An 18,820-nucleotide genomic window follows, 5' to 3' on the forward strand; every position below is an offset into this window, starting at 1 on the left:
TTTTAAATAGATTTTTGGTCCTTAATTTTAATCATCAGAAATTTCTGTCTGTTTTTACCACTGCCATTTTGAGTGTGAATTAACATTTTAGAGTAATGTTTTGGGCGATTTGCTGACAAATATGGTTATCTTTTAAATGGGTTCATGGATTATAATTTGTTCCTATTTCTAATATTAAGTGGTGGGATACTCAAGTTTCTGAGCAGGACGTGAAACATGAGCGTTTCAAAATTCTTTCATTTTTTCTAATGAAGAGCTCTTAAACAACTTTTCACTTTTGGGGATGTTAATTCTTTTATTAAACCCTTCTAAATTTGGCAACTTATCATAATTTTGGCAATTTTAAGATCTGTTTCTATAAAAAAATTTTAATTCCGAGATCTAGAATATTTTTGACAGTTTTTTTTAGAACATTGTGACGTTGATAAATTTAATTTAAATAATGATAATATTTTTGAATTTTATTTATGAGATAAGATTAAAATAAAGCATTTTTATTTTTTGCTGTGATATTATAAAGTTCCATTTCAGACATTTATTATGTGTGGAAAATAAACAAGGTATAATACTATAAAGCACCATTTATGAAACTAATTTATGAAACTAAACTTTTGCTAAATTTTTTATTTTAGCAAAAGCAAACTAGCTATGTAATTAATTTAAAATGTATTTTTAATATTTTCATGGTAAGGGCTTTTCCCATGTAATTGTCTCAGAATATTCACAATTCTCAAAATATACATCAGTTTTCTCCAGAGCTTAAATTGCGCCGGAGCAGGGCTCGGGCACAAGTTAAGCTCTAGAAGTAAAATGAAAACATTATAGTTGAATGTTTTACTTCTGATACTAGAATCTTTTCTTAACATTTTAATCTTCCCTTTATTTTCTGTACTTTTCACTAGACACAAACATAGAAAATATCAAAAATGCTTCTAATCTTATCATATATATGAACAGGCATTATAGAAAGGAATTCTTTTATTAATAAAAATATTGAGAATTGAAAATTTAAAAGATTCATCTAATATGTCTTAATGCATCACACACAGGGCTGGCACTAGGCATTTTCCCATCTGATGCAGTCTCTGTGGATCGTAAATTCTGCTGCCTGATGCCTTTCTAAATTCTGCTTCCAATGCCTGTTCTAAGTTATAAACGTTTTGCTATTTCTAGACTTTATCGCTCAGTGTGTCACTAAATTCTAAAAATGATGGCACATCAGCTCTCTAACCGAAGCTTACCATATATATTTCATATTTCTTCTGAATGTTCATATTACTAAAGAAATAAAATTTGCAGCTTTTTCTATGCATTCTAAATGCATTTAGTTTATTTAGAATATCAGAAATTTTTAATTAAGTCCAAAAATTCTAAAATGAAGAGAAAACATGGAAGAAGAAACTGAATACATAACGAAAAACAAATTTATTCTTCAAAGATATGTACAGTTATTATTATGTAAATTACCCAATTGTTTGCAATTTCAGCCCTTACTATAATTTCCCTTTTCTATTTTCTCACCAGAATGCAAATCCCGTAGACAGTTTTTAAACTGAGATTTTTGGAGTGTAAGACAAGAGTGTGTTTCTGACCTCCACTTCCTCACTGCATTAGTTCCTACCTGCTCTGATAATTTGTAATTATTCATCTTGGATTACCGTTGGCGACATTTGAGTTTGTTATGATAATAGAGTTATTGAGCCAGCCTTAAAATCAAATTAAATTGTATAGTCTTTGACCACTAATTCATATTTTTAGTTTGAATTTGACTTGTTTCATTACATCACTACGAGCTGTAATGAATTTTGTTAGCATAAGAAAATGCCTTTATTTTTGAAGTTCTTTTTAAATAAGAATGTTATTTAAACCTTTGTCGGACATTGTAGTTACTTTCAGACATAGCGATAATTTGCTTCATATCTGTTGATGTGTTTTGGACTATTTAACTTTTACCAGATCAAATAAACCTTCATAGGTACATTGTGGACAGGTTGACAGGTTAAGAGATAAAATATGCAGAAATTAGTGACAGCATTCTTTTGTGTATTGAGACAAATTCCTAATTGTTAAAAAAGGTGCTCAAATAGAAGGAAATCGATATAAATTAACCAAAATTTCTGGGAAGGCTTCAGATTAAAAAGATGTATAACTATTTTGTTGAGCATTGTTTCTACAAAAGATAAATGTTTTACGTGTAATTATCCGCTATCGTTTAAGAATCAATGTCATAAATTACATGTATTTTAAATTATAAAATTTTATTAGATTGGGCTAAAATAATATTTAATAGGGTTAAAATAAAATTTAATAGGGATCATGTAAATCCATAATGACTAAGGTTATCTTGTACCTAATTTAATTACTTATGACTGCTTGCCCTTAAAAATTATCTCTGCATATTAACCTTTTGAAGACGGGATGGCCATTATAGTGGCCATAGAGTCCTCTCTTTGAAAAGACAGGGTTGTCCACTTTAGTGGCCATGTCTTTTTCTCCCATTTTCCAGGCTTAAAAGAGGGGTGAAATGTCAAATTTGACGTCCCTAGGGTTTTAACCACTTATCTCTTTCAAAGGTCTTCCTTTTGCGACATAGATGCACCCCTCCGAGAATCCATTAAACTACACACAAGAATCTTTGTTGCAAGTAGGAGGTGATTTCTTAAAGGGGGAAAGCATTTGGTTCAAGATTCCCCGTCCTTTGGTAGCTTTTACTGCTACCAAAGTCTCGCCCTCAAAAGGTTAAAGCGAGTTATTGCCTTTCATTAACCCTTACTGTAGTCACAAGATAAAACACAAAAATGTAAAACTTATTCTTCGCATCTAGTGAGACTTAATAATGTAAAACAACTTATCACCTCTGGTGCTTTAGTGGCTTATTAGAACCTTAAAGTATATTAACTGAGTCACAACCCCTGCAGTTAAGCAGTAGCAGTGACAACAGCCAGTCTTTTGTTGTTCATCATGCTGATTATGATTTTACCTCTCATTTTAATTTATGCCACTTGACACAAAATTTGCTTACTATTTACTAAAGCTCTAGACTGAGCAAGTATGTGACAAAATGAGGTATAAAATAAAATCAACATAAAACTGTTAGTAAAACGTAAATAAAATGTCACTTATCTCCTTTCAAATATGTTCAGTTCTTATAAGTGTAAAATATATAATACTCCTTGATAAATTTCATATCTTTTATTCTCAGACTTAATAATAATTATGTTAATTAAGTTACGTTTAATAATACTGCATACTACTTACGGATCTATTTTATTTTTAGGATGGTATTACAAAAGTGAAGTTCAGGCATAGATAATATTTTGAATTGATTTTATTCAGTTCCCATTCGCTCATAGGTCCTTAATTTTTTCATTAATGGTCCTTAAAAGTACTTAATTTCCGTGCGCAGAAATGTGTACGAACCCTGGATTTATGGAAATACAATTGTTCTTCTTCGTCGTCTTTTCTTTTCTCATTTGATACTTCATTAAGTAGATACTTAAAACTAAAATGTAACTATATTTCATTTTTAAAGACAAGCTCTGAATCATGGGAATCTAATGTAGATGATTTGGAACATATAGGAATTGATGATCTTATGGATATGGATTCATTACCTTCAGCTTTGCTTCCTGCCAAAACTGTGAGAATATTTTTATTATCCTTACCTTAAAATATATTTTATTGCAAGTCATATAGTTAAAATTATTCAATATGGTTGAATATTTTAATAATTTTTTGCAATGTTAAAAATTTGTAGCTATGTTTATAATTGCTGTTTGTGGTATAAAATAGCTGAATGATTTTCATCACCTCTTATTCTTTTTTAATTGTAATTATTGAGGGAATTTTTTGAATAATACGTAATATTTTTCACATTTAATGTTGTGTGTGTGATTTTTTATAGTATTTATAAAAAAATATTTAGAGAATAAGTGGTGATTCTGCTAAATATAAACGATTTAACAATTTCCTATACAATATATTTTAAATATTCTTTTTTGTCAACTCTTGCGAAGTGAAGTATAGTTTAATTGTTCAAAAATAAATAAGTTTTCTTTCTGTAATCTGATGGTTATTTATACTGTTTGGCAAATGGCTAAGCAACTTAGCAACATTATTAAATTTTAAATTTGTATACTTTAATATGATAATCAAATATTACTCTTGAATATGTAAGAATTTTTAATTATTTTAATAAACTATATTATAATAGATGGTACTGTGTCCTTTAGTAAAGCCAGAAAACACTGCATAGTTTGCCTCTGCCTTTCTAAACTATATTATAATAGATGGTACTGTGTCCTTTAGTAAAGCCAGAAAACACTGCATAGTTTGCCTCTGCCTTTCTTTATGCAATCTGCTTTTATAAAGCAGACAGGTTTCCTTACCCACTCACCCCCACAAAAATTAGTTATAAGTTACATTTTCAAATTCAGTGAATATTATATGTAACAAGCTAAATTTAGATATTTGATATATAAAACATGACGAAACTGGTGCTTTTCTAGTTAGTGATTATTTCTTCTGAAAACATGGTGGTGTTGGATAGTCGTAAATCTTTCCTTTTCTTCTATAATCTATTGAATAGAACACAGTAATACACAAAGCACAATAATAATAATAACAGAGAAGTTTGTATTTACTGTTCAGATTTAAACCCAGATTTCACATATTAATTTAGGCATTCAAAACCCCTCAACATAAAATACACAATCAATAATTTGCATTCTTGTGAGGACTGCAGAAAGCAGAAGTTGTCGTAAAGGCCTCCTAAATCATGATAATTGGTTAGTAACATCAATTGTAAAAAGAGGTTTTGGAAACATATTAATCAGTACCATAGAGACTAGCATGAAAAAAGCAAAGGTATGCTTAGCAACATTAGATTAAAAATTGTGTAGTTAATTAATTACTGAAGAGAAGGACATATCATTGCTTTATTGCTATTAGTTTAGTTAGCTTGTTTTATTGAATTTCGTTGTTCAGAATGTAATTTTTTTTATTAAGATGAAACATTTTCTTATAGTGAATAAATATGTTTTTGGATTATATATAGTCCATTATGGTCCAATACCTTCTGTCATCTTTGGCAGTAGCATGATTCCTTGCTCATAATTTTTTTTTGGGGGGGGGGCAAAGAACTGGTCTGGGTGAATTTGAAGTAAAGGTTTTACTGTCTAAAAAATTGTATAGAGACCAGAACAAATAACAGTCTTAAAGTGCCAGATCCAGAGAATAAGGTGGGTGTGGCAGTATATCTCATCCAAGTTGTAAAAGCTTTTGGCGAGTTACCAGACTTTTATGAGGTCTTACATTATCTTGGTGGAACACTACACCTTTTTTATTTATCAATTCTGGCCTTTTCTGTTTAAGTGAATCATACAGTTTGTCCAGCTGATGGTAGCACACTTCAGAATTGATTGTTGTATTGTCCGGTAGAAGCTAAAAAAAAATTCCTTTGAAATCCCAACAAATGGATAGCATCACCTTTTTTTTTTTTTTTTTCATGAATACCAGCTTTTTGAGCTGGTTAATCTTTTTTACTCCGTGATCTCTTGCATTTAACATTATTGTAGACAACCCATTTCTCATCCCCAGTGATAATGTGCTTAAAAAAATGAGGTACATATATTTCAAGCATTGATATTAAACCAAGGCATTTCAAATGATTATGAATGGTCGAATATGATAAATTTAATCTCTCAGCGATCTCATGAATTGCTCGTTTGTTTGCATCAGCTAATGCCTTTATTGTGTCTTTATCAGCTTTAACTGGCATTCCAAAACATGGTGCATATTAAAGATCAAAATTTTGAAGACCAGTTTTTTTGACACTGGCATTCTATCAATACATCTTTTCTATATGCATTAGATAATTTTTTTCTTGCTTGAACAGCATTTTTACCTTTTCAATTGTAAAAAAGTAAATCATACCAAAAATGCTGCTTTTCACTTTCCATAATTGAAAGGACACCAACCACTACTATCAAAATTACTGCCTAGAATCAATCGAATGTTTTCACAAGCAAGCCTTGCTATATTAGCTGTCAAAATGTATAATGGTTAAGCGGTTTAAGTGTGAAATTTCTGTGAAAAAATGCACTTAAATCTTCTGTTGGGAAAAAAAGGAAATTACACTATCTATGCACCAAGAAGGAATGATCCAATTGCTTTGAAATTCTGATTGTGCAATTGCTATCTCAGAATAATGATACTGTTGCTTATATTTTTGTCATGGCTGTAAAATGTGTATTCAGTGTTGTTTGGCTTGGAAATCAACAACAAGACTGTGGTCTTAAATATACAGCAAAATACAACCATGTTCTCTGAATAATGCAGTATTAAATTTCATATTAAAATGTTATTTTTTATTTATTTTTTTTTTCTGTGATTATTTCTATGTAGTTGTATTTTCATTTGTTGCATCATCAATCAAATGACTTTCATTCGGATAAATGCGAATGAATTGCTTCGATCATTAATGAATGCAGCACATTAATTTTTACCTTTTAACATGCTCTTCATAATGGCTAATTAAAAGCATTTTTTTATTGATTTTATTTTTTGTTACTGTGTTTATAACTGAAAGTAGTAATGAAAAATCATTAACCTTCCAAGGGTTATAAAAATTCCATATCGAAGGTTGGTCTTCCCATTCATTACACATGAAAATTTCTGCCACATCCTGATCAATCTGATTTTAGGTTGGATGTATAGTGGGAAAAAAAGGGAGTTAAGATACAAAGTGAGAAGGTCATTTTCCCATTATAATCAAGAAAATACTGCTTATTCATGACATTTTGGAGCATTCTGAAGTATGAAAAACAGGCATTCTGTAGAATTTTACTACTTTCAGGTATTAAGCAGTATATAGATGGCTGGCACTTGGCAAAGTATAAAATATCCAAATTATTTTAATATTATATTAATATTATACATCTATATAATATTATAATTTTCTGTAGCCTTTAATTTTTAATCTGTGTATTTTTATTTATATCAGGAAATGTTTATTATTTTTTTTTTAATATTTTCATTTCATATATGTTTAATTATACGAAGAATACTTGAATTATTTGCAACCAATGAATTCTTGACCTTATACTTCTCCCCTTTTTTCCCCCCTGTATATAATTGTAATCAAGAACTGAATGTAATCAATTGTTACAGTAGTTTGAGTTAATAAGAGGTTTCAGTTCTTTTTTCTTACTAATGTATTATCATACTTGAGCAAAATCAGTAATGTCTACATTTGCATAGTAAGTTGAAGATGCTTAAATTTATTTAGTTATTATTTTTCCCGTGCAAAAAGTGTATGAATGATGTGCAAGTTACAATTAGAAAGTTATCCTACATTTTCTTTGTTTTTTATATCTATGTTATAATTTGCCTCAATTTAAGTTTCCTGTGACAATTTTATAATTTGCTTTTAATGTATTTGTTATTGTAAGAGCATTGATTAAATTAGTAATAAAGTTAACAACCCAATTATTTACTCTATATTAAAATTTCTAATTTTACATCATGGATCCAATGTAGAATGAGACAACCAATTAAAAAAAAATCTATCCCAATTCTTTTTAATAAAGTGTTATATTGGCCTGTATGCATGCTTTTTTCAAAATTACATTTGACATATACAGTAAAAGTCCAACTATTCAACATTTAACTTACCAGAGAGCTGAAACTCCCCCATCCCTAAAAAACCAGCAAATAAGAGACTTTAGGGTGACTAAAACTGATATAAAGCACTATTACCAAACACTGTGATTTAGAGCCAGTAATGGATAAGCCTGACTTCAAAACACAATCATAAGATCTTAAATTTGGTTCTGTTACAACTTCTGTGAAGGGAACTGCACATGCTGCTATTTTTGAGCTAAAGACAAGTAACTCAATCTCACTTTTGTGGAAGTCTTAAACATGCTTTCTGCAAACTCCTCTTACTTAACTTACTTAGAAATATAATATTGAGAGAACTGAACTGTTATATAATATTAATTTAGGGCAAAAAAATATTTAAAACTAAATTTGCACTTTCAAAGGGAATATCAAATGCTTGCTACCCCTACCTTTATTTCTTAACCCCACTTTATAACTGATGTACTCTGCATTGTGCAGAGCATTTATGATGGACAAATCTAAAATTGCATAAAACTTCAAGCTTGATATTAGAATAATTTTTTTTTTTTTTTTTTTTTTTTATCATATGTGATCTATTTTGTAACAGAGTAAGAACAAAATCAAGTTTCTAAAATGTGATACGTTCCGGTGAGATCTCTGAGATCACATGCCTTATGTATAGCTAATATAAACAAACAAGGTCATTCTTCCTCTTCTTCTCTTGGGATAAGTATCTCATTCAAAAGAGCTTGAAGTTTTAATTATTAAAACCTCTTCTGTTACTTATGAAGCAGTGATCCCAAAGTAGCATTTATATATAGATTATATGTATAATTGTTTCACAAGAATATAGTAAAATTAAATTTAAATAATTCTCTTGCCCCATTGCTTAGAGAATATTTATTGAATTCATATATATAGTAGTGTGTCACAGCTTTAGAACTCCTTTTTTTACAGCTTCTGAGTTAAACTATAGAGGATGTGTATATAAAAGCAAAGTAAATGCAGATATTTTGTGTAAAATGTCTGTAATGTTAATTCAGGGTTCTTTAATATTATACATCATTCATGGAGATTATGCAACATTTCCTAGTTACAATCTATTTTATAAGTTATGGAATTTTTTCCCAGTGCAGATTTTATGTAAAATTATTGATTTTAAGTGCTACAGACAGAAGTCTGTCTTCTTCAAGGGGGGCAGTTTTCAATTTTAATTTTACATCAATGAATTTAGTTCAATCTGAATGTGAACTTTTATGGTACTTGGGTATGTATTATCCCATTGACTGTGAAAGTTTTGTGGAGATTGTGTACAGTCATTGTTGCAAAATTCTGAAGGAATCGATGTTTCTTTGTTTAATAAAGAGTCAGTATTCAACTCACTTTTTTGCACATCCTGTAAAAATATGTTTACCATATTTTAGAATGAAGCCTTTTGTCGATTTTTACTACACTGGTTTCTAAAAGAAAGCCAATGGAAAACTTATGATGAATCAAAAAGTGTGCAAGCAAATTGAATGAAACTTGTTAAAAATATTTATTGTACGTCTTGTAACTCAAAAACACACACAAAAAAAAAGTTGCATTTTATAATATGAACAGGAACAAAATCTCCTAAATTCGGTCCAACAAATTAAATACAAAAGAAGTTCTCAGTAGTGAGTATAATGACACCAAACAGTAGTACAGGTCTGCGTACAGGCAAATAACCAAACAGTCAAACGATTTTAAATATTTATAGCAATTTGCAACAATATTAAATAATACTTTTATGAGTAAAATTGTTTTCTGATAAATGATATATTTTTTATAGAAAAGTGAAAGCAAAACAGCATTCCCAAAGAAATCTTTAGCTGAACAGGTTCTTACAATGAATAATACTATGGTTGCAGATCAAGAGTTAGCTGCAGCAATGCAGCAGAGTGTTACGGTTTATGTCACGAATCTGCGTTCATCTGTCTCAAAGCAGGATATAGTGGTAAGAATGAATTATTTATCTATTTTTAGGTAAGCACAGTGATTCTGAAGAAGTTATTAAGAAGTGATTCATGCAAATTGTGTTAAAGAATCTTAATAATCAAGCCAACTAATACATTTTAAAATGTTTGCTTAAAAGATTTCAGATTTTCTGAAAGCTGGAGTATCAACAAACATAAATCTTTGAAACAAATTAAGTAGTTAAATTCTTTAAGACATAATTGGAGCAAATTATTTAAACTAGTGTTAATTTGGTACTTCTGTGATTATATTCATTGAAAGAAATATGTGTATATTTATTTTAATAATCCAACTAATGTAATTTTGCATGTCCAGTAAGTAATGAATAATAATAAAAAAGATGAATAATTGTGTTTATTGATTTTATATTACTTCATTTGTTAATAATATATAGTTTAAAAGAAAAATATCTTATGTTTTGACAAATAGCCAAATGTTGAAAATAAAAATATATCACATTAGGCAAAAGCAACACTTTTTTATTCTTTTAAATTTGGAACATAAATATCATACTCTTACCAAATGGCAATATATTGCTTTAAAATCGTCAAGTTAGTTAATCAAAATGTCGTAAAATTTGCACAAAATGTAAAGTAAATAAAAAAAGTTCAAAATTCAGTCTTTAAAGTGCATACATCAATTAGAAGGCTAGGTGTGTTCAAAATTGAATATCTCTTGGTCCTACCATTTTTCTATGATGCGGAACATTCATACATACAGATTCTTCTCTATTTATTAATAGAGAAGGAGGTAAATAATCAAGCAAAAATACTTTTTATAATATATGCTGAAAAAATTTCAGGTTTTCTGAAAACTGGAGTCATATCAATAAACAAAAAATCTTATGAGGAAAATTAAGTAATTAAATTCATTTCTAAATTAGCTAATTAAAACTTAGCTTTCACCAAGGAAATGGAATAAGCATTAGAAAAATATTTGTCTTCCAGTTATAGTTGATGTACTATATTCTCTTATATATTTAACATCACACATGTTTTTTCCCTAACTGTCTATGTACTGTTCTTAATCCACAAAGTTTGTTCTTCAATGAGCCTCTTTATAATTGTTTTGTTACAACTAATCTCACTTGTCTGACCTAATCAGAACAAGCCCACAAATTGCCTCCTTAGAATTGAGTTTGACCACATATTCCCTCCCTCTTAAATAAAAGAGGAAATATTCTTAAATAAGTTAAGTTGTTTATGTTAAAATTAATCTCATTTGTCTTAACTAATTAGAACAAGCCTACAAATTTTATCGTGGCAAGAAGAACATGATTTCATCTCCTGTTGGCATGAGCTTTGAGCACCATATGATAAAGACTGCATGACTTTGCCCAGGCATGAAGGTCTTCCACCCCTCTTCCCCCACTATACCATCTGGGCTTCATGAATAGATATACTAATTGTATTTTCATATTTAAAATTTGGAAGCTCTTCTGTGTTTCTCATAACAAATGATTTTAGTGTTGAATAAAGTTTTTTCTGCAAATATTATTTTACACAAGGTTTGGTTTTATTTTATTTATTTATTTATTTTGGTAAATTTTTGTTTGGCTTTAATTGCATGAGAAATTAGCTCAGTCATGATGAGTTGTATCAGAATTTAAAAAAAAAAAAAAAAAAAAAAATGTATTTTTCAGGAACTGTTTGGAGACATTGGGCGAATAAAAAGTGCCGAATTGTGCTATCCGGGAACTGCAGTGATAGAGTTTTTTAGCCAAGAAGATGCTGAGAAAGCATGTGAAATTTATCATAATAGGCTTCTGGATGGTATGAAAGTTAAGGTTTTTATTATTTTGATGATGGTATTGTAATTAACTGAAGAATGCTAAAAGTCTTTGTGAATTTTATGACACTGCATTGTTCACATATATATTAGAAAGGTTAGTGTATTTATTATTAATGAAAAAAACATTTTTGATCATATGACGATATTTGAATTTTAGTTAATAGCACAATTTTCTATTTTGCAAAGCTATATTTTAATTTTCTGTGTTCCAGTCAGAACTTACTTGATGTGAAAAACAGCATCATATTTAGGATGAATTATTGATATATGAAGGTTTTTATACTGACTCTTCATAGTCAGACTTTGTCTTAACCCATTACCAGCTGGTGTTGCGTTGACGCAACGGTCAAAATAAATGCGTATATAAATATAACTACCTAAGATATTTTATACCAGCAGATGATTTTGTGTAGGGAATATTATGAAGATTATTTCTGTAAAAAAATATTTGCCTTCAACAATCATTTTGTTTATAATAATTAATCTCATACTTTAAGCAAAATTAAAGCAAAATTTTCGACCGGGTATTTTTGCTGAAAATATTTAACGAAAGAATCAGAATCGCAATCTTTATGAGTGATCTATTTTTAGTCAAGGTCACTGTTTATCAGAACATTACATCAGTCAGTTGTTTATATTTGTGTTGGGAAAGAAGGAAAACAGGTGTGTTGTTGACGCAACGTCAGCAGGAAACGGGTAGTCAATCTCCTTTTGCACTCATTCCTTTCAATGTTCTGTTTCATGTTCTGGTTGTTTAAAAATGCCTAGAACGAGATATCTTACATTAGAAGAAGCCCTTCAAAGATTTTTTCATGAAGATCAGATGATGATAATGTTAATAATGACCAGAATGAAATTGATATTGTTGTTGTTCCCTCAGAAATTGCAGAGGCTAGTGGCGAAGAAGAAAGGAATGGCAATGTTTTAAATAATGATAATGATATTTTAATAAATGATACTGCTGGGGAAGTTGAAATTCATGTAAGATGTAAGTTTTAGCCTTCTAAAAGTAGTTATAGTCATACTAAAAAAGTTTAAAAAGCAGAAGACTGAAATCTTGAAGTGGAGAAAAAAGGAACTGTTAGTTATGTCTCAGGATGAACATGAAGAAATAGATAGAAGAGAAATTATAAAAGACAAAACACAAGATAAAACTAGTGCACATATTTTTGATTTTCTTTTTGGTTTAGACATTTACTCTCTTCTCGTTGAACAAATATATACGCTCAGAAAAAAAAAAAAAAAAAAAAAAGCACCCCAGAATTTATTGCATCTGAAGCCTATATGAGAAGATTTATTGGAATATTATTGCTTACAGGATATTATTCTTTACCTCAAGAAAAAATGTATTGGTCTTTTGATAAGGACATTTCTGTTCCTGTTGTACGAGAATTGATATCACGTTTGTAGTACAAGAATATGAAGCAGAATTTTCATTTAGCAATAGTAAAGTTGACAATACTGATAAATTATATGAGGTGAGACCTATCTAAACTTACTAAATATCACGACTTTCTACTACTGGAAACAAAAAGTGTCTTTTAGATTTCAGATGCGAGTTTGCATTATTCTTTTTGCAAACTCCTACTGAGAGTGTAAAATTAGCCAGAAATAGATCAGCAACAGGAAGACCTAGTAAATTCAGCATTCAAAAACCATTGCATGGAGATCGTAGACTTTTTATCGTAAAGTCCGATGATAACAAAAGACTTCGTTGTAAAGAGTGCCATAGCCAGACTGTTTATAGATGCAAAGTATGTAATGTAGCTTTACATCATGATTGTAGTGGAGCTTTTCATGCTTGAATCTTTCAAATGAAATAATCTGTATTTGTCAAAGAAATAAAATGTATATTTTAATATTAAGTTAATTACAAGGAAAGTGATTTGTAGATTTATAAAACAATATACAACGAAAAAGTAATCCAGTGCTCCACTCAAAGGAAACAGCGCACACAAGTATAATCTTAGTCACTAAACATCCGTAGTCTTATTCCGCTGACGTTGCGCGAACGCAACACTCGCTTTTTCACAGGTAAGAGCATTTTTTTTTTAAATTTTCAATGTAAATTTATGTTATAAATGCTTAATTTAATATTTGTTATTATTTTCATGAGAAAAGAAACATCCCTTGTAGTTTGGGCGGTTAATGGGTTAAAAGTTTTGGTTGGTTGTTTAATGTAGGTGAAATATATGAGGTTTCTCCTCCTGCTGTTAGGGATTCCTTTGCAGATGATTTTGGAAATGTTATTTGTATTTGTGTTGCATATGGGAAAAACTATGAAATTCCATATAGCCAGCTCATTTGTTGTGACTTGAGTTCTGTTTGAACAGCTGGATTATCTATTATAAGTAGGTACTTATTATCTTGGATTTTGTCGCTGGACGAGTTGATGATGAAAAGATTAAAAGCTGAAATCAGCTAATCACTTATTTGCTGCATTATTAGTGAAGTAGTTCACCTTCAAAGTATATAATATATGTTGTGCGTTACAGAAATTACTTTGAAAATACTTGTTTCTGCAGATAGTGAAAAATGCACATTTATTTCAAAATATACAGTCAAAAGTCTATATAATTCGGACACCCATAATCCAGAATGGTCTATAATCCGGACCTCAAAGCTACAAACTTTCTGTGCATGCGTCGCGTTGACGCAAGACCTTTACGGCTGTGAATATGCATGTGCGCATGCGCGTAATATAATACAGTCCGTTATACATTAAACGCGCGCGCGTTTAATGTATAACGGACGGTATAAGCTAAGCTAAAATTATCTAATTCAGTTAATGTTACTGATTGCATTGTTCCTTAATCTTCGAATTGTATCCGGCTTTTATTTTTTGCAGACTGTTAGAGCAATTTTATAAAAGTAAGCTTGAACTCTCGATTATGTCAAATAGAATTTCCGATATATATTTACTAATATGTAAAGGATCTACAAAGCGAAAGTATGTTTCGAAGTCCATTAAACAAAAAGTGGAATTGCTGCAAAAAATGGATAAAGGCATATCCTTTGTTTATCTAACCATTCCAAAATCTGTTTATCAATTTCACGCTGCTCTGTGGGGGGGGGGGACACCACGTCGCACAATGAACTGGAATTTGATCTGTCAGCACTATCCTTATCTTCGGGGCAGATGTTTTTATTTTACTTGGCTTATAATTCCTTACTAAATGTAGTATTTCATCTCGATGTACTCCGTCTTTGATATGATTTAAATCAAATTCCTCGTCATTATAATTCGCTTCCGATAGTGAAGAAAGTGACACAGAGGTTATTGAAAACGAAAAAATTTCGACTGACAAATTAGTCAGTATTCTCGACACAGCAATTATAGGACCTGAACAGTGGAACTTTGTAACTGAAAAAGAAATTATGTCTGTTTATAGAATTAAAGAGAATGTATTATCACATAAAAAACAAAGCAACTTAAACAACTTACATTGAAAGAAATGTTTAATAAAGTAAACAAATAAATATTAAGCTTTTTTTTTTTTTTTTTTTTTTTTTTTTTTGTAAATTTTGATACTTTTTAGATCATAATTGTTCTTTATTTCATAAATTATGGTTTAATTTTTTTAATTTTATAATTTCTGCATGCCATCTTACCAGATTTAAACTGATGATCTATAATCCAGAAAAATCGATAGTCCAAATTAACGACTTTTGACTGTATAATATTTTACAGCAATTATTGCAGGGAAGTCTTAAAAAAAGGTGATATGAAACATTTCATTGTCATCTTATCCTATTCACTTGACTAGAATTAGAATTCATTTATATATTAAATTCTTTTACAAATGTGGAAAATTTTGAGAAAATTTACCAAATTAAAGGAGGTTTGTAACTATCCTAAAATGCTTGTGCCATTCATATCTCAAAATCCTTTGAGTCTTAACACCATACTAATTTGCTAATTGGTAAATTTCAAACTGCCATGCATATCATGCATTTGCTAAGATCGATGATTTTTTTTTGGTATTGCAGTTTTAAATATTTTTTTGGGTGGGGGATGACTGTGGAAGCTATTTTTGTGAGGTTATTTCTTCCTGTGTTTTTTCCATGATGATCATTTTCTTTTATAAATCAGGATTGTTGATTCATTTCCATTTCTTTTTGATAGGTCAGCCAATGAAATGCTGTATTCAACCAATTCTGCGTCCTTCAAGAACATCAGTTTCTCAAAGGTAGTTTAAGAATACCTGTCTTTTCTAGTAATTATATTTAGTGTGTAAGTTGTTCCAAAAAAGCAGAATTAATTATAAAGTGTGTATTACTGTCCCATATAATTCCCTAATGTAATTAAAATTTTATTTTGTATTAATGTTTAAAACAAAGGGAGATCTTTTCCCTCCCTTGTTTCCTTTTTTTTAGTTGCTTTTTTTTTAATAATACCAATTAATTGTTAAATACACTGCTGGCCACCCAAATTGCAACACCAAGAAAGACAAGGGATATCACAACAAAAGTTATTTAGTAGATAATGTATTGACCAAGTATCAAATGATTAAATTTATAGACTTCTGTAAAGTGTGGTTCCTTCCAGAATCAGTAGCCAGAGTAGCCGCCAATTGTTGGAGATCACCGTTGCCACACGCCTTGGCATTGATTCCAAGAGACTTTGAATGTGTTCTTGGGGTACAGCAACCAAGCATCTTCCACTTGCTGCCAAAGTTGATCTGGTGTGGCAGCTTGGGATCTAATCTGGGTCAATCATTCAGCAACCATGGAGCACATGTTTTCTATCTGTGAAAGATCTGGAGAGTGAGCCGGCCATGGAAGCAATTCAATCTGGCGATTAATGAAGAACCCTTCTATAATGCGTGCCACGTGTGGTCGCATATTATCCTGTTGAAATATGGCTGTGGGCAAGCCCTGAAGGTAAGGAAGGACAACTGGCTCCAACACTTCGGAGATGTAGTGCTGGCTGTTTAAAGTATTGTTAATGTGTACTGGAGGAGTGCGAGAGTAATATCCAATACCGCCTCATACCGTAATACTCAGTGCAGGACCAGTATGGCGGTGCATAACGCAGCTGTTCAGCATCCTCTCTCCATGCTGTCTCCAGACTCGAATCCGACCATCGTGGTGTTGCAGACAGAAACATGACTCGTCAGTAAAGACAATATCATTCAATTCTGCCGTCCACATCCTTCTTTCATTGCACTATTGGCGGCGGAGACGTCTGTGGTTCTGTGTCAAGGGTAGACGAAGCAATGGACGTCTTGCAGACAGACCACTCTGCTGTAAACGGCGTCGAATGGTATGCACAGACACTGGATGATGCGTTACAGACTGAATGTGTTGTGCTATGGTTCATGATGTGACTGAGCAATCCGTCAATGCCATGCGCACAATATTCCTGTCATCACGTAAAGTGGTGCACCGAGGTGGATGTGATCGAACATGTCGGTCCGTCATACCCTCCTGCATCCAACGGTCACATATCAGCATTACAGTTGTTTGGTTTCGTCCAACACGACTACAAATTTCCCTGAAAGATAATCCACTATCCTTCCTCTGTCGAACTCGGATACTTGATCAAACAATGATCGCTGTTTACTATGAGGCATAATTTTTTTTTTTTTTTTTTTTTTAAACCACAAGAAAAACACAATTGCCGAACTTGAAATCGTCGAAAACTCCAAGCCACAGGCGCGTGTGATGTGCGTCTGCGCTGAAATTCTAATTATTTGCATATCTCGCCTCTGCTAATGCATGTTGTAAATTTCATGTTATTTGCATGCTTCCTTCAGAGTGTTGCATTTACGGTGGCCAGCAGTGTAATTCAATGTTGATAATTTATATTTTATATCAGTTTAACAGTATCATAATAAATGTTTTGCATGATTTTATTTTAAATTATGAAATGTTTCATACCCATGTTTAAATGCTAAAATATATCAGGCATCTGTTATATGTTAAAATTAGAATTTTAAATAGGTGATGCTGGATGACTGGTAATCATTTTTAGTTAAGTATAAGTTTATTAAATAATGAATGCAATATGGCATTATAGACAACAGAGATAAATAAAAACCTATGTTTGACAATTTCATATAAGGGGCAGCATTACTGTTGGAGAGAAACAGCAATGATGACATGACAGTTAGACTAAGAAATGCTAGATTAAGAATAGTGAAGTTATGGTTATTTTTTTAATTTCATTGTTTGTTTATAGTTTTAGTGTGCAAATTTCAGTGTCACTATTTGCTGAAAGACCCTTTTTGTCGTGTACATGCATCACAGGTACATAAAGAGTCACATAACAGGGATTAATTTTGAAATTACACAATTCAGAGAAATTTGCTGCTAGCATGTTTGTTAAGCTATTGTTTAAGACAAAAAGGCGAAATAACCAAGTGACTTCTGTATCTTCCATTCTACCAGGTTGATTGATGAAATTCAGCTTGCATTTTTCAAGTCTCAAAAGCCTGACTTTTGACATGTATTAGATCATTTTAATTTAACTTTTCGTAATCACAATCTGATCATTTAATTGATACTATGATTACTTGGAACTTAAGTAAATAAATATTTTTGATAGAATGGTTCTTGGAACTAGGAATTCGAAGGTAAATTGGTGAATATTGAAACATAGTATTGGAAGGTGATTCAAAGTTAAATTTGCAGTATTGATTTTTTGAGAAGCCCATCCATTTATTTTTGGCTATGATTCTTCGTTTTTTACCATAAAAGTAAAAATTTTATGCGAGTTATATTTATTTCATAACACAGGTTTTCAAGTGAAATATTTTAAAAGTTTGATAGTTTTGATCATATCCCATCTTTTTATGAAAATGCATCGAATGTAAATTTTATATTCCTCATACAAAGAATGTTTCAAATAGCTAGTTTTTCCTCATGCTGCTGCAGGTAATTTCAAAAGTATTCTGTTAAATGTGGCAGTTATTTTATTGGTCCTAAAAATTGTCAGCATTATTTGATTTAGATTATTTGCCCCTGATTTTAAGATTGGATTTTTAGTTGGGATAGGATAAACACTGGATTTTGCTGACCAGAAATGTTTGAAAGATGCATCTTTCATAGGGACTTTATCATTTATAAATGAGTTTTAACTTAACTATTTGTCTTCTTATCTTTATTTTAAATTTAATTTGCAACTAAAATATCTGGAAAATGGAAAACTGTTTCCCTGAAAGATACAACTTAGATTTTTTTCCTTAGAAGAGAAAATTAGAAGAAAGAACAAGTTTGTGGAAAATTCATTTCAAAATTGTTGTGTGTTGAGATGAAATATCTGGACATTCAAAGCATATTTTGTTAAAATTTTTCACACTATATCTTCATGTGTCTACATCACCATCGAAAATAATTTTTATTTCAAATATGTTTACTACTTTTAATATTGCATCAGTTATTCCTAGTGAAAGGATCTGTATTT

The 18,820-nt window shown here is 30.6% G+C and overlaps 1 protein-coding gene across 4 annotated transcripts in view; it reads left to right on the forward strand.

The window, feature by feature from the left end:
* LOC118194012 (uncharacterized) overlaps positions 1 to 18,820 on the forward strand; it is a 57,360-nt gene that overhangs the window by 27,445 nt on the left and 11,095 nt on the right. For 2 of the 4 annotated variants that reach the window (XR_015041227.1, XR_015041226.1), the window contains exons 5-8: positions 3,533 to 3,640; positions 9,437 to 9,601; positions 11,264 to 11,407; positions 15,539 to 15,602. Coding sequence is in view for 1 of the 4 variants with exons in the window: in XM_035365184.2 (XP_035221075.2) it covers positions 3,533 to 3,640; positions 9,437 to 9,601; positions 11,264 to 11,393; positions 15,539 to 15,602 (467 nt within the window). In the remaining 3 variants the exon portion in view is untranslated. The remainder of the gene's footprint in view (positions 1 to 3,532; positions 3,641 to 9,436; positions 9,602 to 11,263; positions 11,408 to 15,538; positions 15,603 to 18,820) is intronic. The other 2 variants (XR_015041225.1, XM_035365184.2) reach the window with 1 other exon arrangement.

Source organism: Stegodyphus dumicola, chromosome 5 (genome assembly GCF_044657685.1).
Source record: "Stegodyphus dumicola isolate Sdum_Otavi_A_Nest chromosome 5, ASM4465768v1".
In the NCBI taxonomy this organism is placed as follows: domain Eukaryota; kingdom Metazoa; phylum Arthropoda; class Arachnida; order Araneae; family Eresidae; genus Stegodyphus; species Stegodyphus dumicola.